This window comes from Ambystoma mexicanum, chromosome 6q, assembly GCF_040938575.1.
Source record: "Ambystoma mexicanum isolate Mex_15411 chromosome 6q, UKY_AmexF1_1, whole genome shotgun sequence".
Taxonomy (NCBI): domain Eukaryota; kingdom Metazoa; phylum Chordata; class Amphibia; order Caudata; family Ambystomatidae; genus Ambystoma; species Ambystoma mexicanum.
Genome location: NC_090937.1, coordinates 80,593,405 through 80,617,396, shown reverse-complemented (window position 1 = coordinate 80,617,396; position 23,992 = coordinate 80,593,405). Strand labels below are relative to the sequence as shown.

Below are 23,992 nucleotides of genomic sequence, written 5' to 3'. Positions count from 1 at the left end.
AACCGGCTGAAATTCAGGGTAAAGGTACCCAACAAAACCAAAGAGTCGAGATCACTTAGAAGAGAGGAAAGGAAATAAAGTAGACACTAGCCAGAAACAGCTAGAAATGTGCTGGCAGTAACTAAGATGGTTCCATAAAGAGAATGCATGATTCATTACTTGCAATGCTGGCTACATATCTCATCATGACAGTGAATATACTTAAATCTATACCTCCAATGGCAATTTCAACAAAAACAAAAATAACTCAATTTCATAGTTCGTTCTGAGGCATTGTACATTTATGATCATGAAAAATACTGAAGTAACTTCTCATGCGTCAAAGGAAACAGCTGAGGTCGAATTCCTCATTCATCCCATGCGGTGATAGAGTCGAGCTTGTCGAGCTTGTCAATCCAAAATGCCTCTTTCTGTGCTCTCCATTGCTTAATGTCTCGAGATTGATCTTTGGGAGGCATAACTTCCAGTACCAAAAACCACAATTGGCTCACTGAATGCCCATTGTCATTGAAATGCCTAGCAACAGCTGACATCCTGTTCTTGTTCCTGATATTGGACTTGTGCTCATTTATCCTAATAAGGATCTTACGTGAAGTCTCTCCTACATAATATTTCCCACAGGGACACCTGATTGCATAAATTACATTCTCTGAAAGACATGTAGCATGTTGTCTCAATGTACATTTTTTGCCAGTTCGTGGATGTGTAACAGTGCTTCCTTTTATGATATTGTTACAGTTCCCACAGCTCATACAAGGATGAGTACCAGGGAACTTGTCAGGTCTTATTGCGGGTGTCTTCTCTTTGGTGTTAACTAGTAAATTCCGCAAATTGCTGCTCTTCTGATAGGCAAATAGGGGTGGAGTTGGAAACAGGTCAGCAGTGCGTTCATCACTGGTGAGAATGTTCCATCTATTGTGTATTACAGCCTTGATTTGTTTGCTTTGTATAGAATATTTGGTTACAAAGACCAGTTCTGGACTCTCTTTCACTGGTTTTTTCACTAGTAGTTGCTGACGTTCTTGTGCGTTGGTCTTGTCGCGAGTAGCTTCGAGATCTGTCTCTGGATATCCTCTTGTTAGTAGTCTTTCTTGTAATTTCTGCAACTGTTGGCGACAATCCTCTGGATCACTAACTATCCTTTTGATCCTTAACATTTGTCCGTAGGGTAAATTCTGGAGATTCTTGGGCGGATGGAAACTGAGCCGGTGCAACAGATTATAGATCGCCCTCATCTTCGTCTTCCAGTTCCCCAGAAAGAGTAGCTTGCCCCACTAAGCACAGCTCACCGGCTCAGTGGGAGGAGTTTCATTTAAAAATGTTAAGGGTCTTCGAGAACGCAGCCTTTCCCCCCTCGGAGATACCATGGGTAAAAAACCCGATAAGCATAAAAGCTGTGAGTCGTTGACCTCGGCGAAACATGCTCCTCGAGAGTGTCATGAACCCTCGAGTAGAGAAAAAGCCTCTTCAACACATAAGATGTGGACCGTACCTTCGAAGTCCAAATCTGTGTCATCGATGACTTTGTTGAAGGAGAAATTGCCGACGCCTTGTGCCCCTTTGATGCCGCTTGCACCCGAGGCATTGGAGTCTCCTTCGAGAACGTCGAGACCGGTGTTGACCACTTTGACGACATCGAAGAACATCCCAAATCCCTCGACAACATTGAAGCCAATTTTGAGTACATCGCCACCTTTCACAATTATGTCGAGACCTATGACGTCAACCTCGACAATTTCGAGTCTTTCTCGCCCAGTGATGACCAATATAGCCCCTTCATCACTGGAGATGGGGGTTTACACCTCTTCCTTGCTCTGATTATTTCAGGGCTTTATCTTCCATATTTGAGGAAGGGGAAGACTCAGAAAGGCCTTTTGGTCTACAACCTACAAGACCTTCTCTACCAGAAGAATGTATACCAGAAGAGGTCAGGCTAAAGGATCTGCAAGAGTCCTTAGAGGAGGCCAGTGGTATTGATACCTCTCGAGAGGTAGACTTTAGTAAACCGGAGCCTGGTGACCATGAAGATGGAAATTATAGGTTTCTAATGAACAGGGTAATGGGGTACATGGGGTGGATGAGACCCACATCCACTTTTGACCAAGATGACCTAACAGACATTTTAGATAAGGTACCTCAAGAAGACCCTATAGTTCCCTTCCATAAGTTCCACGATGGTAAGATCCCTAAAGCTATAAAAAAGGTGACCATCACACCGTTGTTAAAAAAAAAAAAAAAAAAAAAAAAACAGGTTTGGATCCTAAAGATCCTACTAACATGCACCCTATTACTAATACCAACTTTGTATTGAAAATCATGGATAAAATTGCCACAGGACAATGACAGGCACATGTGGAAGGCAACAACATTCTGCATAAGCAACAGTCGGGTTTTCGTGCAGCTCACAGCACGGAAACCGCCATGCTAGATCTCCAAACACGTATGCTTTCCATAATAAGCGCAAAACAGGGATCTTAATGCTTTTAGATTTAAGTGCGGCCTTCGACCTCGTCAACCACACACTTTTACAGCAAGTCCTGGAGAAAACAGCGGGGTGCTCTAAGGCAGCCTTGGCATGGCTAACATCTTTTCTCTCAGACCGTGTAGGCAGAATTCATTGGGAAGAGAAGTTCTCCACTTCCTCTCCTATAAGTGCAGGTGTACCGCAGGGAGCCAGCATCACTCCTCTCCAATCTTTTCATGAAATATCTATGTGTATTGTTAGAATCCATCGATGTTCACTTTACCAACTACGCCGATGATACACAGCTGGTGATAGAATTGGAAGGAGACTATCAAATAGACAAGGAAAAGATCACAACCATATACAGCCTGATAGACAGATGGATGGAAGACAACTGGATGTGTTTGAATAGTAAAAAAAACGAACTCATGATTTTCGGGTCCAGTCAAGCAAGGGGAAAACTTGGTAAAGAGTTTGAAGAATTCACTATCAAAGACTCAAGTATCAAGGTGGTCGCCCATGTGAAAACACTTGGGTTGATGCTGGAGGCGTCCCTGGGATCTGAATCCCAAACCAATTTATCTCCACAAAAATAACGCATATTATATCAGGCTACTGCGAGCCATACGCCCTTTACTAACAGAAGAAAACACGGCCACAATTGCCAGGGCCATTATACTGGCTTTTCTTGACTACGGCAACTCATTGCTCCTGGGAGCATCCAAGAAGTGCATAAACAAATGCCAGATAATGGAGAATAACGCAGTCCGGATCATAAAAAAGCTCAATAGAAGAAGCCATGTGACGGAGGCCAGAGGATCCCTCCATTGGCTCAGAGTAGAGGATAGAATCCTTTTCACATCTATTACCCTGGTTCACAGGTGTTTATATGGAGTGGCTCCATCCTATCTTAGAGCCAAATTTACCCGATACACCCCTAACAGGGCTCTAAGATCCCAAACACAAGGCAAGTTACAGATACCCCAGGCATTCCGAACGACTGGTGCTGGGAAATCCTTTCCGATTCGTGCTGCTCAGCAGTGGAACAACCTCCCAGTCTCGCTGAGAGTAGAGCCAAATTTGCTCACTTTCAGAATAAACCTTAAGACCCATCTCTTTAATGCTCCCTACTATCTTCTGTTCTGCGAATTACAGCTTAACATGACTCTGTCTCTCTGCGCCCTGATGGCTGCGGGCTTTCGACACATTACAAACATATAAAATAAAAAATAAATAAAATAAAATAAATAATAAGGCCTTGCAGAAAAAAGTAACCACAAATTGGGAGACTCCAGAAGTAATTCCTGTAGTCAGTAAAAAACTTTCTGCAAAATATAGGACATCGGCTCCAAACCCTCCTTATCTGTCTAAACACCCGACTCCAGAAAGTCTAGTAGTCCAAGCTGCTACTTCATCAGTCGGGATCGTGACGACAAGAAATTTGACGCCATGGCCAAGAAGGTCTTCTCGGCATGCAGCACAGCTCTTAAGTCTGCTAACGCCACTTGCACACTGGCAAGATTCAGTCACACCCTTTGGGAGTGTGCTTCAATGGCGGCTGACCACCTCCCCAAAGGGGAGGAGAGAGACGGTTTCTTGAGCATTATCAAGGACGGGAGGGATGCAATGTGAGACTCCCTCCAAACCGATCTTGACTCTGTTGACAGTATGAGCAGAGCCATGGAGGCTAGTACCACAATCCACACATTTGCATGGTTGCGGAAATCTGGCTTTGCTCCTGATGTGCAATCCAGACTTCTGAAAATGCCCTTTGACGGCACCTATCTATTTGGTAAAAAAGCTGATGACAATTTGGAGAAGTTGCAAACTTCCAAAGCTGCGGCCAAATCCCTTGGAGCTGCAATTCAACAAACTCCAAACCGCCCCACAGGTATGACCTGGAGGGGTAGGTCCTTTCGCTTTTACTCCGGTTTCGGAAAAGGCAGAGGACAGCCAGCTCAAAGGGGCCAGAGACTATTCGCCCGTGGTGGACGGGGCAAAGGTACCAAGTCTGCATCCGCAGGTGCTGCCTTGCCTTCAGCATCTGCGTCAGCTGCTCCAAAACCCCTCTGGTGTCTTACTGCACAAGACACCAGTAGGAGGCAGGTAAACTGAACATCTGACAGAATGGCTATTGGCATTGGAAACAATTGCCCAAGGTTACTGCCTGCCTTTCCTACACACTCCTCAGTCATCCGCCTGCGAACAACTGTTTGATGTTTCCAGACCTGCTCGTTCTGCAGGAGATTTTGGACCTGCTGAAGAAAGGTGCTATAGAACCGGTACCTGTAGCAGAGAGGAACAAGGGTTGGTACTCCCCATATTTCCTAGTTCCGTAAAAGGAATGAGACCTATCTTGGACTTACGAGAATTGAACAAATTCCACACATGATGGTAACCCTTTCTCAGATCCTTCAGGCCCTCCTACTTCAGGATTGGTTGGTATCTCTAGACCTTCAGGATGCTTACTTTAATGTGCTAAACCATCTCAAGCACAGAAAGTACCTGAGGTTTGCCATTGGCAGCTCTCACTATCAATTTCGGGTTCTGCCATTTGGGCTGACCTCTGCCCGACGGGTTTCACCAAGGTAATGGCAGCTGTGGCAGCAAGTCTCAGGAGGGGAGGGATTCATATCTACTCCTACCTGGACAACTGGTTGATCAGAGCAGTGTCCCTGGAACAAGCTCAAGATCTGGATTATGTTTACCACTCCCTCCACAAGCTGGGCTTCTCCCGCAACTTCAAGAAGTCCCATATGATACCATCACAGAAACTCCAGTTTATTGGAGCAGTCCTGAACACATCCCTGGGAAAAGCCTAGTCACAAGAGGTGAGGGCTCAAGATATTCTACAGATGGTGACCAGATTTCAAAATGCCCAGCATGTGCCAGGCTTTGACTTTGTGAGGTTGCTCGGCCTCATGGCATCCTGCATTTTTCTAGTGCCAGAGGCTCGTCTGAGAATGAGGTCTCTCCAGTGGGCTTAAAGGACCCAATGGTTGCAATTCTCAGGAAAGATGTCAGATCTCCTACAAATTCCGAACAGAGTCGCACAGGACCTTCAGTGGTGGGCCTGTCATGAGAACATTTTGAAAGGAGAACCGTTTTGGCATCCATGGCCGGAGATAACCGTAGTGACGGACGCCTCACTCACAGGGTGCCAACGATTTGACCATCAGCGGTCGTTGGTCTACATTGGAGTCCAAACTACACATCAACCTATTAGAGCTGAGAGCATTCAGGCTAGCACTGAAAGCTTTCCTGCCATCAGTTCAGGGAAAACATTTTTTTGAAAATGACGGACAACACAGTGCCCATGCACTACCTCAACAAAAGAAGAGGCATAGGGTCACTGCTACTGTGCAGAGAGGCAATCCAGCTCTGGTTCTGGGCAATTCGAGAAGTAATTTCTCTATTGGCAGTCCACCTAGCTGGAGAGAAGAACACGGTGGCGGACGCTCTGAGCAGGCAGATCAGTCTGCCACGAGTGGGAACTAGCTCAGGAAGTCCTTAAAGAGATCTTCACCCTTTGGGGAACCCCTCCGGTGGATCTGTTCGTAACGAGTCTCAACAGGAAATGAAAACGTTACTGCTCCAGGGAATTTCACCTGAAAGGAGCTCTAGGAGATGCATTTGTGGTGGACTGGGAGTTTCCGCTTCTATACGTGTTCCCTCCAGTCCCTGTCATTCTTCATGTAATGAGGAGGTTGAGAAGATTCAGGAAAACCATGATCCTAATTGCCCCGGACTGGGCCATGAGGACATGGTACCTGGATCTTCTAGACATGTCCATCTGTCCTCCGATTCGTCTTCCACAAAGAGAGGATCTTCTCTCGCGAGAGGAGTGTCAGGTTCTCCATTCAGATATCAGAACACGCAACCTTCACGCATGGTTTCTGAAAGGTTGAGATACAAACATTGTGACCTCCCGGATGATGTAATGGAGGTGTTGATTTCGGCCAGAAGGCCAGCAAGCAAATCACTATACCGCTGCCTTTGGAACAAATTCTGCAGCTGGTGTAGAGATGAGAATATTGACCCTTTTTCATGCAACACACCAACAGTATTATCTTTCCTACTACACTTAGCAAATTCAGGACTACAAGTCGTCTCTATTAAGAGTTATCTTACTGCGCTATCAATTTTCAAATGCACGGCTGAGGAACCCTCATATTTTTAGATGCCTTTAGTCATTCAATTTCTGAAAGGGTTGACTAATGTATACCCTCCAACTCCTTTTCAAGTTCCCCTGTGGGACTTAAATCTAGTTCTAAAGTTTCTAATGGGCACTCCCTTTAAACCCCTCCATTCCTGCCCATTAAGATTTCTCACTCTCAAAACTGTTTTCCTAGCAGCTATAACTTCTGCCAGAAGAGTAAGCGAACTGTAAGCTTTATCTTGCAAACCTCCACATACTATCTGACACAAGAATAAAGTAGTTCCTAAAGTGAAGCCTAACTTCCTCACAATGGTTGTCAAAATGTCATATTACGCAGAAAAAAACATTACCTTCATTCTATCCTCCCCCTCATCCTGCGAAAGAGGAGGAAAGACTTGCACAGACTTGATCCAAAGCGTGCTTTGAGTTTCTACTACAGCAGACTTGCAAGACTTAGGCAAGCAGACCAGTTGTTTGTTGGGTATGTAGGACATAAACTAGGCCTAGCCACCACCAAACGGACCATCTCAAGATGGAACATTTTAACTATCCTAGAATGCTATAAATTGGCAGGGAAAGACCCTCCTCTGTATCTGATGGTTCATTCAACCAGAGGTATTGCAGCTTCGTCGGCTTCCCAGAGGGGAGTTCCAATAAAAGACATCTGTGCATCTGCCACATGGTCGTCTGCACATAACTTTACCAAGTTCTATAGTCTAGACTCCTCCACTAGCCAAGAAACTACAGTTGGAAAAGCTGTATTGCACTCTGTGCACACTTAAACCATACTAAATTTTACTCCCGTCTCCTGTACACATTACTACTTTTGTGCCCCATTATGAGTCAGCCGGTCCGGAAACAACGGTGGCGGTAAATCTGCCGCCACTGTTGTTTCCGGACCGGCTGATTCCAAGGCCTGCAGGCGGGAGGTGTCACTCCCGCAGGTCTGACCTGGCAGAATTAACAGTACCCGCCTGCAGGCGGACATGAAAACACCGGCTCGGTCATAGACGGAACTAGTGTTTCCACAGTCCCCATCCCCATGGAGTCCTATTGGACTCCATGGGAATGGGGATTTACAGAATTCCGCCTCCGGAATTACCGGCTCACCGGGGTTGTAATGCCCCGGTGATTCCGGCAATCACAGAGGCAGAATGTTATTACCGGTCCAGCGGCAGCCTGCCGGTTTTTCCAACACAGCTACCGCCGGACTCATAATGAGGCCCTATCAAAGATAAGGAATACATGGGAGGACACAATCCATTCGAAGAACAAGTTACTTACCAACTGTAACGTTCTTTCGACTGGACGCTCCTCCCACGTATTCCTTACCGCCCCTCCCATCCTTCCCCGCATTAAAACTTCCCTTGTAGTTGCAGCCTACGCTCCCTCAAGGGTACTAACCATCTCATCCTGGACAGACCTAGCATTTGGAAACAGAACTGAGCAAGAGACGCTGCCCCCAACTATTTATACCTATGATGACGTTGACGCTGAAACTAAGGCCTCCGAGGGACATCGACTCGAGGGACATCGACGTGCAGCGCCCTCTAATGGAAAAAAATATTCTGAGGCCAGCAAGCTGGAAATGAATATATCAAAGATAAGGAATACGTGGGAGGAACATCTAGTCGAAAGAACGTTACAGTTGATAAGTAACTTGTTCATCTGAGATAGTATAAAACTCCACTCTTTGTAAAAGGCTTTACCACCTGAGAACATTTGGTAGTGTAGATAGAGTAGCCAGTCTTATTTTAGGAGGGAGGAAGTGCTGTCCCTTGGTACAAAGAAATTGTAGCATACATGTGGTCCAAAGAAACACTGATATACTTATGTATTGTAAACATAATTACTTATTATAAATACATGTAAGCCAGGATAAAACTTCAGAAAATTAGGTACTATAACATATCATATAAACACAATTATAAAAACAAACTTAATACTTATGGTATACAAATCAAAGTATAACTTTTAAGAATAGCAATAAGTGGTTAAAGGTGAGTCAAACCTAATGTAACGTATTCAGAATGGCATTCAGCTATTCTTGTAGTCCAACCTAAGTAGTTAGACTTTTAGAATACCATAAGTAATAGCATAATGGCATTCAGTTATAGAATCACTTAATTAGACTGACACTGTTACAAGCATATCTTGTAACTTGTAACTTTCGTCTGTTAAGAATGGATATTGTTACAACACCAATGTTACTTTTTAGAACACACAGTTCAAAGCTAGTACAATAACTCATACTTTTCAGAGGGGCCTTTAGCTACTTATGGACAAGTAAGAACCTAGTAAACTATTTTAAAAGTGCACTAAAGCAATTCGGTGAAAGCACAACCCAGTATTGCAGTTTAAGAAGAGCATTAGCTATTCAAGGTCAGTATAACCTATTGGTATATAAACCTATTGCACTATTTCTAATGCAGACATAGACCACTTAACCAAGGATAGTTTCAGAAGTGTAGGATACAATTCCAAGATGAGTACGAACTCTAGCAGACTTTTAAGAAGGCAGTCAGCAGTTCAAGGTAAGGAAGGACCTGTATACTTTTCAGAGGGGCAGTATGCAACTCTAGGACAAGTAATAATTCTAGGACTTTGTTAGAAGATGCACAAAGCAGATCAGGGCAAGCAAAAGCCAGTGGTGCATTCTAAGAATGACAATGCCATTATGCTATTCAAGGTAGGTAAACCCTATTGGTAAGGTTTTACTCATTTCTTTTCAGAATAATAAAACGGTACCCACGCAATTACTTTTTAATAACAGTGAAACACAGTTCAAAGTTGATCCAACTTATATACTTTTCTAAAGGAGCAACACACAATTTAAGGTAAGTAATAACTTGGGACACTTTGTAACTTATTCTATTACCGAGATACATTTACCGCACTACATTCTTTAGCAAGTAAGTACTTTACACACTTGTTATAATTTCAAGATGGAAGCCTTATCTTTTAAAGTCCTTCCCTATTCTAGAGCATGCGTTTTCTCAGAGGGAGAAGAGTGGGTGGTGGGCTAGGAGCCAGCTTTAGGTAGGTCAGGATAGGGTTCAATTGCAGGAAAGTCAGAGTTCCAGACGATATCTTGTCGAATAAGGAAGTAGGATATATGGCATTCATAACGCGCCTGTACACAAGTGATTCTAGGCGCGACAAGACAAGGAGGGGGAAACGGAGGGAGGACAAAACAACGATCTTACTAGGCCTTGTCAATCAGATCGCGCAAGTGTAGGGAAGTGGCAGGGGAGAAGTGCTGAGGGGGGAAGAGGGGGAGGGCTGAGGTGCAGGTAACTCAATCAGTGCAGCCAGCGAGTGGCTCATAAGTGCAGAGAGAAGGGACGGTAGGAATGCAGATACAGGGGCCACACAAACTGATACGGTCTCTCTACGCGGAGGACGTGGCCCTATTACTGAGGGACCTGGAACCAACCTCAACCCAATGATGCGTGAAGTCCTTAAATTTGGCGCGCACTAGGACTCAAAATCAACAATAACAAATCTGTGATCTTCCCACTAACTCCCAACACCTTAGAATTCACTGATGACTTTCAGTTTCGTTGGGAAAACTCCAACGTCAGATACCTAGGAATAATGATGTCCTGGGATCGGGACCAGCTTCTCCGTGACAACTACGGCTGGGTCGTTGCATTGATCTCTGAGAAAATAAACCATTGGAGGCACCTACCCCTGACACTGTGGGGCACGTCTCCAGATGGTGATCCTTCCGAAACTACTGTATTTATTTGCGAATATACCACTGCTACTACCACATATATTTTTTCGGCAGCTGCAGGCATTTATCCTCGATCTGATCTGGGCAGGCAAGCCGGCGAGGGTGGCGTACTCAGCACTGATTAAACCCATCGCGAAAAGCGGTCTAGCCCTACCTGACCTGGAACGATATTACTGGGTGTCGCAGGCACAGTTTCTGAGCCACTGGTACACGACCCTATTTATTCGACTCCATGTCCAGTTAGAAAGGGCCCTTACCACCCCCAATCTCGTGAGAGCTGTGATCATGGGGGAACAACCGGTCCCACCGAAAACCATGAACATAATGCTCATCACATACAAGCTCTGGAAGAAGATAGCACAGAAACGAGGTATCCCGTGCAGATACTCCCCACTTCTGCCAGAAAAGTTTATTCCAGGATGCCCATAACCCCTGAAAGTGTACCACCATCTTGTAAGCAAGCTCCAAATCGCAACAATTGATGACTGGTTTGTCGAGCATCACTTTATGACACTACAGCAGGTCAAAGACAGCTGCGCAGTCAAATCTTTGGACATTTTCGTGTACTTTAGAACTTGTCACGCTTTCAGAGAGCTGTTTTCAACGTTTCCAGCAAGACCACCCACGTGGCGACTTCTGCATGAAGTTATACTAGCAAGCGGCGAAGGGAGACTGGTTTCAACTATCTATAAAGAATTACTCAAAACTTCACACCAACCAATGTCTTCTAAAGTGAGATGGGAAAACTCCCTGGCCCACTCAATCAATGACGCTGAATGGTCCGACATTCAACAGCAGACTCAAAAGATTGCGCTGAACTCGAGGCTAAAGCTGATCCACTTCAATTATCTTCATCAGACCTACTGCACACCGAGCAAACTTCATCGCTACCAAAATTCAGTTTCTCCGGCATGTCATCGGTACGGGGACTCCCCTGCCAACTTCTTGCATCTTGCACACATAGGGGGGGTTCCCCAGATGAACCATTTATCAAATAGTTCAATGACCCAGTTTTTGCTACAGATGGGCCCTATTCCATGGGTTATTAAATCACCTCAAAGAACAATACACGCAGTGGGTAATATTTTTGTTATACTAAAAGTTTCATAATTTATTACGTAGGCCATTGGTCCTACGGTTGCAAGCTTAAAAAAGACCAATTGGGTCGATTTGTAATTGTATAGAAAAATCAAAACATAAATGCATGCATGTATACATCAACATTTTGTGCATTAATCAATTGAAACTTAAGTGACACGGTATAGTAATCAATTTTGAGGAAAAACACTGGCAGAGAAACTATCTTGCTGGCCCTGTCTAATAGATCACAGACATCCTCAATTCGCCAATGTCACTTATTTTACATTCTAAAAATCATTATTCATGACCAAAAGCACATCCCAGGTCTACGTCCTTGGTAACGTTGTTAAACCGTACAGCATAACTTGATAACACAGGGTTATGCAGGGGACGTTTCGGCAGAGCATCAGTTATACTGCCTTCGTCAGGACCCCAAGGGAGATGGAGCTCTGTGGATGTGATAAATTATATATTTACTGCCATGTAAAAATAAGTCCAGTAAAAACCAACAAACAAAAATATACAAATGAATAAAAAATGTTAAAATGTGAGGAAAAAACCTCCACCAAAAACACCAAGACTCTGTGTGTGTATATAGTGAAGAAGGGCTACACCACCCTAACAGTGTGGTCTCACCAAAATTAAAATCCTCCACCCTAACCACGGATACAATTCACCCAAACGTGCTAGCACAAATTATTTGTGAAGCAGGGAGGGGAAAAAGAAAAAACGGGGAAAGGGGAGGAATGGGGGGGAGAAAAAGAAAACAAGAGAAAACTTCCCCATGTCGTCGTGCGGAGCAAAGTTTTATCCAAGTGTCGACATGCAGGGTACCCTTAAAACCGGGCCCAAGAAGTCTGCAGCGCAGAAAGTCCACACAAAAAGAAATTTTTTCACACAATTTACTATATAGGGTAGCTAAAAAATTCCCAAACGAGATGTCACTGCAATGTTGTCAGCAACATGTATGTAATCCTGTCTTTCATACATCGATCCACAACCAATAATATCACTAAAAAAAATTTTTTAAAAAAGGGGGAGAAAAAAAAGGAAGAAAAACAAGAATCAGATGTCACTCATCAGTTAAAATATACACATCTAATTCACTAGTTAAATTCCAATCATCTTCCGGGGGACCACGAAGCTGTTCACCTGAATGATAAATACGGGCATGTTTCTGAATGTCCTCCTATTCTAGATATCCATAGATGGAAACCAAACTCTTAGGTGGAGAGGCTCGATATTAATGTAGTTTGGATAATAACAAATAGCATGTCACAAACTGAAAAAAGAGTGAGATGCAAACAATATTAAGAGAATATATAGCCTATGGACTGCATAATGCCAGCCATAAAACCATGAGTAACCCCGAGCTTTGGGAATATAGGAGGACAAAAATATCCGTAAGAGGCAAAAATAATAATGACAGCCTCATAAATGTAACCATACAGACGCCGATGCGCTAAAAGTACATACCCTGAAGGGCACCTCAACAAAGGTCCTCTACTGCAGCTACGCCTAGCGCAATATGCGCCGACTGTCCCAAAAGACACACATTTGGTAGGAGAGGACCAACCCCCTACAGATTACGATTTATGATCATGCAAAACTCCATGTGTGCTTAGCGTTACAGAGACATCATGTCTGGGAGTGTCCACCGGTCAGGCGGTTTTGGGACGAGGTGCTGACCACGACATCCGAAATTGCTGGTAAGCCAATTACCAATAACCTTATAGTAACCATGCTAGGGTACACCTGAGAAATTCACAATTGCTAGTCCTGGCAAAACAACAAATCGCCATGTCATGGGGCCGAGGACCTCCTCCAACAAAGTCTCAGTGGCTCAGGTACGTGACATACTGCCACAATGTGGAGTCCGACTTTATTAAAACGCTGCCGCTCAATGCCTGCCCACCGGACATCTGGAATCCTTTTGTGAACTATCTGCTAATGTGAGGAGGAGGTGGACGATCCTCCATGCTTTGCTCACCGCCTGGTCTCTTGGTTTGACTCCTTGCCCTCACCCGAACAACCTGCACTCAACCCCTTTACCTTCCCCCGATTTATACTTCTTGGTGGGATGTAGCCATATCCTCCCCTCCTATTGGCTGGAGCATGAACCTGCTCCAGTGGGCCAATCTCTAACTGAATGTTCCCCCAATGCTATGGTTGTGCAGGTAAACATACATAAATGCATTTCAACCCTGCCGGCTTTTCCAACACGCTTTTTCCTGGGACTTCATGATGCCCATTGGATTGCCGGCCTCCGCCTCCTGAGTGTGCTGCAGCTCCCTGTGCATGGTAAGCCGGGTGCTTCATAGCTTGGGTTATTTGCTGTCTTTCTCATTGGTTGGGTTGTTTCTTATTCGCCAAAGGGATGTCTGGTAACTGGAGTGCTTGGATCGGCTTTATCTGTTGTGAATTGGATAGGACTGATTTTGACAAGCCTCCTGCCCCAGGTTGAGAGAGGTCCCTATCCCCCATGCCAGGATCTTGTCACACTTGGTATAGGTGGGTATGTTGTTGATGCATGTTACAAGAGACCACATACCCTGTCTCTGAGGGACTGTGGGACTCTCAGGAAGATACCACCTGACATTATAGAAGTCTTAAACATTTTCCCCACCTGTGAGAAATTCTTACCCTCCATGGGGTCTGTTATTCTTTTTAAGGCAATAGTCATGCTTTGATCTCATGCACAAAAGTCTGTACCAATCCACGTATAAAATAGCCTTCCATGGTTGATTTTCTACAAACCTGCTTAGGGCAAATGTTTCCTTCAGATTTCCACTTAATTCATAACCTTTTTCTCCAGAATCTTTCCTGACCCCATTTGTAAATTATATGCATATTATCCGCTTGGTTACTGTTTAAAAACACTGCAGTGTGGTGCTGCTGTTAAAAGGGGTGTTGTCAGAATCGGCGCTTTACTTGAGCACTGCAGGAAGCAAGGCGTGGGCGAGAATGCTGTCTCCTCCCCTCTTCTTCCCCCCCCCCGGCTAGCCACTGTAGCCTAAAGGGTGATACAAGACTTTGGCTCTACCCAGGGGCGTAGACCCAAAACGCAGTAACCTTGTCGGGGGGGGGGTGGGGAAACCTGCCTGCAGCATCGAGTTGTTGGAAGTCCGTGAGAAGGCAGTGACGGGAGAGAGCATACAGCACGGACTGGCAGCAGCATACAAAAAGGGAAGAGCCAGGGTGAGGTATGCAGACGGATAAGGCAGGGTAAAAGGTAAGCAGGGGGAAGGGAGGCCGAACAAGGAGCAAAGAGGAAGAAGCACAGAAAAAAAGGAAAGTGCCACGGCAACAAGTAGATTGCGAGGCATGGACTCAACAGGGTAGTCTGTATAAGTACGGGTAGCTGCCTTCAGCCTTCTTCGTTTCTGTACATTCTATGACATTGCGTAGACGGCTGCTACGTGTCGTGACATTGCGTAGCCCAGCCGCCATGCTGTGTTGCACAACAGAGCCACCAGCGTCGCTATAGAGAGACCAATTTGCCAGGCTGCGGCAGTGAATTCTGACAGGCGTGGTTAAGCAATGGCTGCCCATATCCTCTGCAATTACTAGGTCTTGTAGAGAAAGTAAAAATCTTCAAAAGTTATTTGGTTAATACAGACTACCAACATCTAAACCAGCCATAGCTCAGGGGTTTGTCTCGTGCATCACGCCTTGCTGGCCAAAAAATAGGTCTTTCTGATTAACCAACAGTACATTCTTCAAAAGGGAAAGCAGACATTGCTGCGCTCAGAAACATTCTCATTGACGATATTTGTAGATCAGCCACTTGGAAATCCTTTGCAGCTTCACAAGGAATATTGCTTGCGGTCTGACCCCAGGATTTGATACAAGTGGGCCATGCCCCTAGCTGAAACGTCTGAGCTGCAGGAGCATGTCACGTCGAAACCTCTGCGAGGTCTATGAATACCTCCGTCCCCAAGCACCAGTGAAGGAGAGATATAGAATACTCCTTCACCAATTATTGAGCCCACAGGTGCGTAGGGTCAGGAACACGGGCACCAGGTGCTGTAAGGAAAGAGTGGGTAAGTGTGAATACAATGACAAGAAACCGGAGTCAGATTAACAAAATAGAAGAAGAGATGAATCCTACCTAGTATGTAAGGGGAATCGGGATGGAGGGCCGCCACCTAGCACAACTGGAGTTTGAGGGCAAGCCTGAATGCCGATGACGGGATGATATCAGAGAGCACTGGAGCCAGACCCCTTTAACTTGGCACCTGACGTGGTACGCAGCTGAGTTCCACAAAACAAACTTGAGCCTAAAGGAAATTCCAGGGACAGTCCAAAACGTTCAAAGCCAAAAAGGTCCAAGATCCTAGGAAGGCAAAATCCAAATGTTCAGAGCCAAGAGTCTGAAATCCGTAGAGAGCAAGTCCAAAGATGCAAGCCAAATGTCCAAAGTCTGTGAAGCTGTGTCCAAGCACCAAATCCAGGGAGCAAGCAAAGGCAATCCAGGATCACAAGAAAACAAGGTCGAAAAGCCGGGAAATCAGGATCGGAAACACCGAACGGCACTCGTAATGCTGAAAACAGCTGAGAAGCGCGGAGGACTAGCTTCAGCATACTTTTAAGCCGGTGCTTCGGTCACGTGATCGTATTCTCATTGGACCACGTGAGTGGTGTTGCGTGTCACGTGACCCTCGCAACCGGGAAGCAGCAATAGGATTGGCTGGGCGGGCCGCCCCCTTATCACGTGAGCGCTGTCGGAAAACACGTGACCAGGAAGTAGGGCCAGTGGAGACTGGCCCCCCCAGCGCCACCGCGGCCATAGTCTCCATGACGCCGCAGGCCGCCTACTCAACGCGGGAACCCCGGCGCCATGGAATCTGGAGGGGCGCACCCGGAAAGGGTTCCGGCCACAGGTATGGTGCTGCTGGGATGTGGCTGGCGTTGTGAGTTTCTTGACAGAGCCCTTCTTTCTTATCCTTCTGTTTTTGTACCCCATGGCATAAGGGATGAAGTACACTATTTTGTATTCTCATCTGTCATTTCTTCCACTGTCTTAATGTGTCAGGCTATAGTGGGACCCCATTTGAAAGGTTGCTTTACTCTTTGATGTACAAAATTACTTGGACCCAACAAACGGCAGTGCGTTACGAGGGATCTCTGAAGCCAGGCCTGTGGGGTAATGACATCCAGTCTGTTTGAAATGGGTGGACATGCTTTTATTGTTAATTATATGTTTTGTCTGAGAAAGTAAAACTAGCACATTAAATTACAATGATTCATTTCCCTGCATAAATGAGTAGTGCGATCTCAGTCAGCCATAAATAGTGAAAGATCTGGTTGCCGAATAACCACGATGAAGTACTAAGGTTACAAGCAATTAAGGAATAGAGGGTTTTTGTTTGCAATTATTTTCAGTTTTGGGAGTATGAGTGTAGTAAGGTTGAGGCTTGTTAACATTTTAACTAGTTGTTGATGTTTATGGTTTATTTATATGAATAAACGACTTTCAAAATTGTTGTAAAAAAATTATGAAGTTTGCTTGATGAGATGCTGCAGATAGATTATTTTTCATGTCCTTTAAATGCTTGGATGCATATTTATGCTTATCTATGCTTATTTATGCTTGTTTGATTGTTTTTGTGAGTGTTTGTCTTCTATAGTGTAATGCATTTAATGCGAGAAGTACCTTGGAAATACCTCTTTGCCGGACCCGCTGGCTGTGGATCGTCTTGGCAGTTCTGTGGAAGTACGTTCCAAAACGTTAATAAGACTCTGCAACGTGTAAAATACATATTGCGAGTTAATCCCCGCCCATAAAGGAGGGACTAGATAAAACTGGGACGGCACACGCACCAGCGTGCGCACACCTGCGAGAAGTACCTTGAAAGTACCTCTTTGCTTCTTCTCCGAGGCGCTCAGGTGTTGGCGTCTTCTGGGTATTCCCTGTCTAAGATCAGCTGTTTGGGGCCTTTTTGTCTTCAACCATAATGATTCTCCAAACCCTGAAGACTGGTATGCCGGTAAGAAGCCTGCAGCAAAGGGCGAGAGAACCTATACCAGCCCGACACCGGCTTGCCACTCATGCATGCTCCACGCCTACGCGTGGTAGTAACAACAATGGCACTCTAGCGAATGCCGATATTCAGCAGTTTTGCAATGATTCACTGTCGGCTGTAGAACAAAAATTGTAAGTGAAACAGAAGCCATGCCACCTCCATAGAAATGTTGAAATCGAGATCTTTGACCCCGCAAAGAGGTGTAACAGTGTTCCTCATATTACAACCGTCCCCGGTCAAGCCATGGGAGTTTAGTGCGCAAGCCCTTTAGATGATGTGTCCATAACAGACACAGCGATGTTAAAGAACGTGCCCTTCACAGGGCCAACATTAAATGTATCTTTATCCCGGCGCAATGGCCCATTGGATGTGGCAGTAATTGATTTGGAGGACAACGATTCAGTTTTTCCAACAGCTTACTTTCCGATAATTTGTCAGGCTCACCCATGATGTTTTCGGTAGTTAGCCAGAGCATTGTAGAACCCATGTCTTCCGCTGAATCTCTTACCCCAATTAAACTCCACAGTAACAATCACAGTACTAATAATTCGGTCATTGTTCATCATTCTGACAACCTGCTTGGAGTGACATTGCAGTCAATGAATTTGGCAATTCAGTCATTGAGCAATGCTTTCCAAGCATGTGAGCAAAAATTACATTCTCAAGGGGAAAGCTTGCAGAATTTCTTTTTGCGGCAAACTTCTAATTCTCCGGAATTGATGTCAGCCATAAGAAAATTAAATCCAGGTCCGAAGGCTGTTATGTCATCTGTTGCATGTCAAACAGACATGTCATCTATTACGCTGGCCCCTAAAGATACTTTACAAACTAACATTTCTAAAGAAACCTTGTATGCCCTACCTTGCATTGAAGACATTATTTATGATGTTGTACCGGGCATTGAGGCCATATCCAACATTAAAATGACAACGCCGGATGTTGTTGCAGTTCAAAAGAGTGACAGTGAGAATCAAAAGACTTTCACGATTTTTACACCAGGTACACAAGTGAATAAAACAAAGAAAGCAGGCTCCAAAAAACTTCCAAAAAATCAACAAGCTTCTAATAGCACTAGGAAAACCTCTGCAAAACAATTTTTTAAAGCCTTCTCCCTACCAAAGAGAAATGCTATAATGGCGTCCCAAGCAATTTAGCAAAAATATTTGCTATATTCACAGACCAGAATAAATGAATCTGCCAATTTTATTCCAGCCCAAGCCATGAACTATCCCCCTCTGGACGACTTAATGGAGGTGATAAGTAACCAGAACTCCTCTGATGTTAAACCTTTAACTAAGGAGCCTTTGGTGCCTCAAAAGGTGCCGAGTCAACCCAAGCAAGTAAGCTCGGTAAATGACTCCTCATTGAGTGGCCAGAGAGTGGAAATCTGCAAAGCAGTAGATGCTCACATGATGGGAATTATGCCACCAGCTCTTGCTCTTCCGGTTCATAATCCTTTTAAATCGGGTTTAAGCAAGCCCCAGCCGCAACCTAATCCAACACATAAAAAGGACAACCAGGAGGTAGCAATTGCTCAAAGTAACATGAGGGATGCACCAGGGCAACCTGCAAATCTTTCAGAAGATCCACCTATGAGACCCGTGGCGACCTCCCCTCCCCCATCCCCTCATGTGACCACTGGCCCTAAGCAATTCCAGGAAAATCGCGTCCAAAACAAACCTGGTGGAGGTCAGACGGGTATGTCTGGAGCCATCATGCGTTTAATTTAGAGTGCGTTGAGCAATTTGCAAGGTCAAAACTCTCAAAAAACTCAACTGGGAATAAGCTCCAAAATACAAGATTCTGAGCCAAAGAAAGTAGTGATACCATTTAGGAGGCCTCCAGCTTCTCACTTCGTGGTTTTGGCATGTAGAATGCCGCCGCTAACTCAATATGATCTAAATTGAAGAGCGATGATGGCCATCTTCTCTGAGATCCCACAGTTAGAGGACACGGTTTCCTCTGATTTAACATTAGTTGAATTTACCTTTAAGGGGCAGTTGAATTCTGTAAGACTCTGGTTGTACTCCCGGGTAATTCAAAACCTAATTTGGCGGGCAAAAGATGATCGATTCAAGTTAGGATTCGTACTCACTGTGGAATCAAGGCTCGGGCCGCTTAAACCCTTGAATAGTGGCCATGGGAACCATCAAACACAGACTCATACGGGAACTAAGATGGCTACCAAATCGCAACTCATTAAAACGCAGTGCTCTTGCAAGTGCCCTTCCAATCAGAATTAACTAGATGTGGAGGTGGGTGAGGGTCTGGTGTCTCTCTTAAATTGGAACACAAGAAGATTCAAACATCTTCTCAATAATGATCAAAGATAAGTAAATGGGATATAGTCCTCTTGTAAGAGACCTGGCTCACCACATCCCCCATCTGGGAAAATCATGAAATCCATCTAAATTCTGCATTTAAACCCACAGCGGGCCGACCTACCTCTGGACTCTTGACAGCAGTGAAAATGGTGAAGGGTTTGTCATCTAAATTCTGGGCAATGCCAAATAAATATGTTACTGGTTAAAGTGATGTCCGTAAAGGAAGAGTATGCAATTTTGAATGTATACTGGAACCCAATTGCCATATCTGATGATGTGTTCTTTGGAGACTTGAACACCATCCTAGATTTGGTAGCTGAAGCCAAAAATGTTAGATCTTTGGTGTTAGTGGGAGATCTAAACCTAAATTGTATGGTGAAAATAGATAATCGCCACAAAGTAAGACACTTGAGATGGAACTCCTTAGTCCAGGCCAGAGGGCTGCATGTGCTCAATGGCGCTTTTGCAGCAGACATTCCACCAGTAGAGACATGGCAAAAGGGTGAAAGTAAATCGATTATAGATTACATATATGTGAATTCTGCACTATGGTCTGCCACGATGAATTTTTGTGTGATCAAATCTGAATTAAGTGACCATGACATCCTCACTGCTGAATGGGGTGCCTCGGTGGCGCTTGAAGGTCTCCAACCTGACTTTGCACAAAGGTGTGTGGTGAATGCTGGACGTAATCGGCTCTGATGGACGGAGAATGATTTGGCGCAATTCAATAGATTATTAAGCCCCGGTCAAACAAGCAAGTACACTCAGTTTGGAAATGTGGGAACCGTATATTGTGATTTAATACAGGCATTCAAAGCCCAAAACAAAGCCTCTACTACGCCACTTACACACACATGACATTGCAGTTAGAGAAAGAAAAGCAAAGTTCTTCGCGGAATTGAGGCATTTGAGAAATGGGCCTGTGGCCACTAGAAATGACTCAACCCAATTAGAACATGCTACAGAAATTGGATTAAGGGGCACCAAGCACTGTTGTACCAACAAGATGGTGCTAATATGCTCAAAATGCTAGCCAACAAAAACATCTCGGAAATGTGGGCTGCAATAAACCACTCTGTAGCAGAGCCTCAAATAGTCATGCAGTCGTCTGCAGTGCATACGCATGCATGGGTCACTCACTTTATACAGCTTTATGCTCCGGTCAAGGACAGTGAGACCTTGGAGCAACTAAAGATACCGATTGCCTTCCATCTAGCGTTTGAAGTCTGATATTGTACAGCTCATTAGAACTTCCAGCAACTCCAAAGCAGTTGGTTCGGATGGCCTTTCTAACCATGTCCTCAAAAGGCATCCTGACATCTGGGCCTTCATATTGTATAAGATCTTTTCATTGGTAAATTCGACCCAGACTCTACCTAGGACATGGACTCAAGCCATCACGGTTCCAATTTACAAAAAAGGTGACGGACAATCTCCAGGTAGCTAAAGGCCCATTTCCCTTCTGGAAGTACCTAGCAAAATGTTTTGCCGGTTAATGCTCAGAGAGTTACAATCATGGGTGAGAAGTAAAAAATTTACAGATCCCCTGCATTCAGGTTTTGTGAAAGGCTTAGATACCATTCCAAACATTATTTCTTTGATGATGATCCAAGCACAGCATGCTGATCGAACGCAGCCGTTATATTTGGGTTTCATGGACTTCAGAGCTGTATTTGATTCAGTTGATAGGGTCTTGCTGTATAGCAAGTTAAAACATCATGAATGCCCTAATTCACTCATCTTGTTGATAATGCTCTTTCACATGAATACATCTATGCGAGTTTGAACTACCCTAGATTGTAAGTTATCGCCTACAATTGTTACCCAAAGAGGCTTGAAACACGGATGTGCACTAGCCTCTTTTTTGTTTTTATACTAGATTTGGGTGCGGAATTTACAAACTGCGATGGGGATCCCCCCAGATTAGGAGACCAGAAAATTCCTTATCTTTCAAATGCGGATGATCTGGTGCTTCTATCACAAACTCTGCAGGATCTTCAACGAATGTTGTTTCAACTGGGGTCTTATGTCCATGGGAATAATCTAGATATTAACACAATGAAGAGCCAAATAATAACTTGTAGGAGTAGCCGTAGTGCTAAGAAATGCAAGTACACATGGCATTTACAAGACTGCACATTACTAATTGGCTCCCATTATAAATATCTAGGGGTATCAATTAACAATGTAAAAAACATGTAGCAAGATGTACTAGCATGTAAGACTAAACTTCAGCACCTAATGTCACAAACGGAAGTATTAATTAACAAATTTGGGAAATGCTCATTTAAACCAATTGTTTTGTTCTACAAAATGAAGGTCCTGCCCATTATGCTATATGGCGTAGAGGGTAATTTGCCGAAAAACCGGGCCCTTTGGGACTCGCTGGAATCAATCTATTGGAAACAAATACTACATCTCCAAAATAGTATTCCAATAGCTCTGATACGCTAGGAATTTGGTCTTCTTTCTATATACTCGCAGGTCGCATGGAAACAGTGTGCTTTTCTCCGTAAATGTCTGTTAGGATTGGAAAGTGACAGTATTTTAGAGGTAATAGCTTATCATCTACTCAAGTATGGAAGTACTTTTCCAGTTGCTTGGCGTAATCATGTGACGAATAGCCTGGCTGATGCAGATGTCACAATTGAGTTGTTGATGTCCAATCCTGATCGGGCAAAAAATAAGATCTATCAGTTAGATTGGTGCATGAATGCAACCAAGTATACACAATATAAAGATTTCAACACTTTTTTGTTTGGTACCGAAAGACATGGAGTCATGGCGGAATGCTTAGTGAAATGTCTGTCTCCCAATGTACGTGCAGGTTATCTAAGGTCTAGATTAAATCTATGGAACATGCAAGACATACTATGTAAAAGAAAAATGTTGTTACCTGAACAAAATTACTGTTGATACTGTTGCAATCTACAACAAAGAGAAACCTTACAGCACTTAATAGTGGAGTGCAATGCACTAATTAGAGTTCGAGCAAACTGTTTTGACAGGGTGATCACTATACATGATTATATGGGTAGTGACCAAATATGGCAATTGCTATTTTCAAATCCATGCTCAACGGTTCAAATAGCCATAGTGCAATATTTACAAATGGTGTTACCTCCATCCAATGAATCTTAAAAATGCAATCAGATTCTTGTCATTTAGCACTTTGTGTAATCTTTGTGGTTTTTTTCTTATTTAGCATTTTAAATTTGCTTAGTTATGATTTTGTGTGTTTTAGGGTTATGTCCCCATATTGTGATTTCGTATTAATGTGATGTATAATGTGTAAATAATAAGATAAATATTTTAAAAGTTGTTAAGTCAACTAAAACAAATAATTAAAAAGAAAGGTATTTAAAGGTGCTACATTTCTAATGCCTGTTTTGTTTTCTAACCAACAGTGTGTGGTGCTAACTGAAGCCAGACTCCCTCTGCAGAAAGTAATCAATGCCTTCTGTCGCTCGCAAAACCCACCTATAAAGGTAAGTGCTGAAAATTGGGTTAAACATGCTAATATGTGTATATATAGTGTATTTCACTTGACAACATGTATTTTTGTTCACACTGAAGAATATTTGAACTATGGGGGGTGTTAGGGGGGCACCCACACCCACCCATAATTTTCAGCACACTCTAGGTCTATAAAATGCATTTAACACCAGAAAAAAAAGTCTTTGCATTATGGAGAGCGATTTTAACTCTTTCCATAATGCAAATGTATTGGTTGTATTTGCAAAGAATCTAAAAACCTTTACATGTTTTGCAAATGCAAAGAGTGCTGGTGTCTCTTAAGTCCTACACAGCACTTTAAATGAGTGAAGGCTGGCAAAATTCCCTTGCCGTCACTCATGCCTATGAAAGGCATTCGGACTGCTGGAAAATCCGGCACATGAAGCATACTGGAGGCCTCTTCACCCCCGGCTCCACTGGTCTTTGTCAAGGGGGAGGTGGATCAGAATGCTGACCTTGCCCTCTGCCTGATCTAGACTATACAAGAAGAGGGGGTGAAAGGGCATGTTGTGACCCTTGATACTCGTTCTCCTCCAACCTAATGACATCTGGAGGAAGAGGAAATGCCCTGCTAAAGAGAAGATCACCACTTCAGCCCAGGTCAGTTTTCAAAATAAAAATGCAATTATCTTGTGTATGGTACTCGTGTGACTTTCTTTTGGTGTGTGACAACGTTGATTT

General features: G+C 44.0%; 1 protein-coding gene across 2 annotated transcripts in view; it reads left to right on the top strand.

Moving 5' to 3' along the window:
* The window catches only part of UBA6 (ubiquitin like modifier activating enzyme 6), a 1,607,755-nt gene that overhangs the window by 244,841 nt on the left and 1,338,922 nt on the right, over positions 1 to 23,992 (top strand). For both annotated transcript variants that reach the window (XM_069630498.1, XM_069630497.1), the window contains exon 7: positions 23,203 to 23,283. In XM_069630498.1, the coding sequence (XP_069486599.1) occupies positions 23,203 to 23,283 (81 nt within the window). The remainder of the gene's footprint in view (positions 1 to 23,202; positions 23,284 to 23,992) is intronic.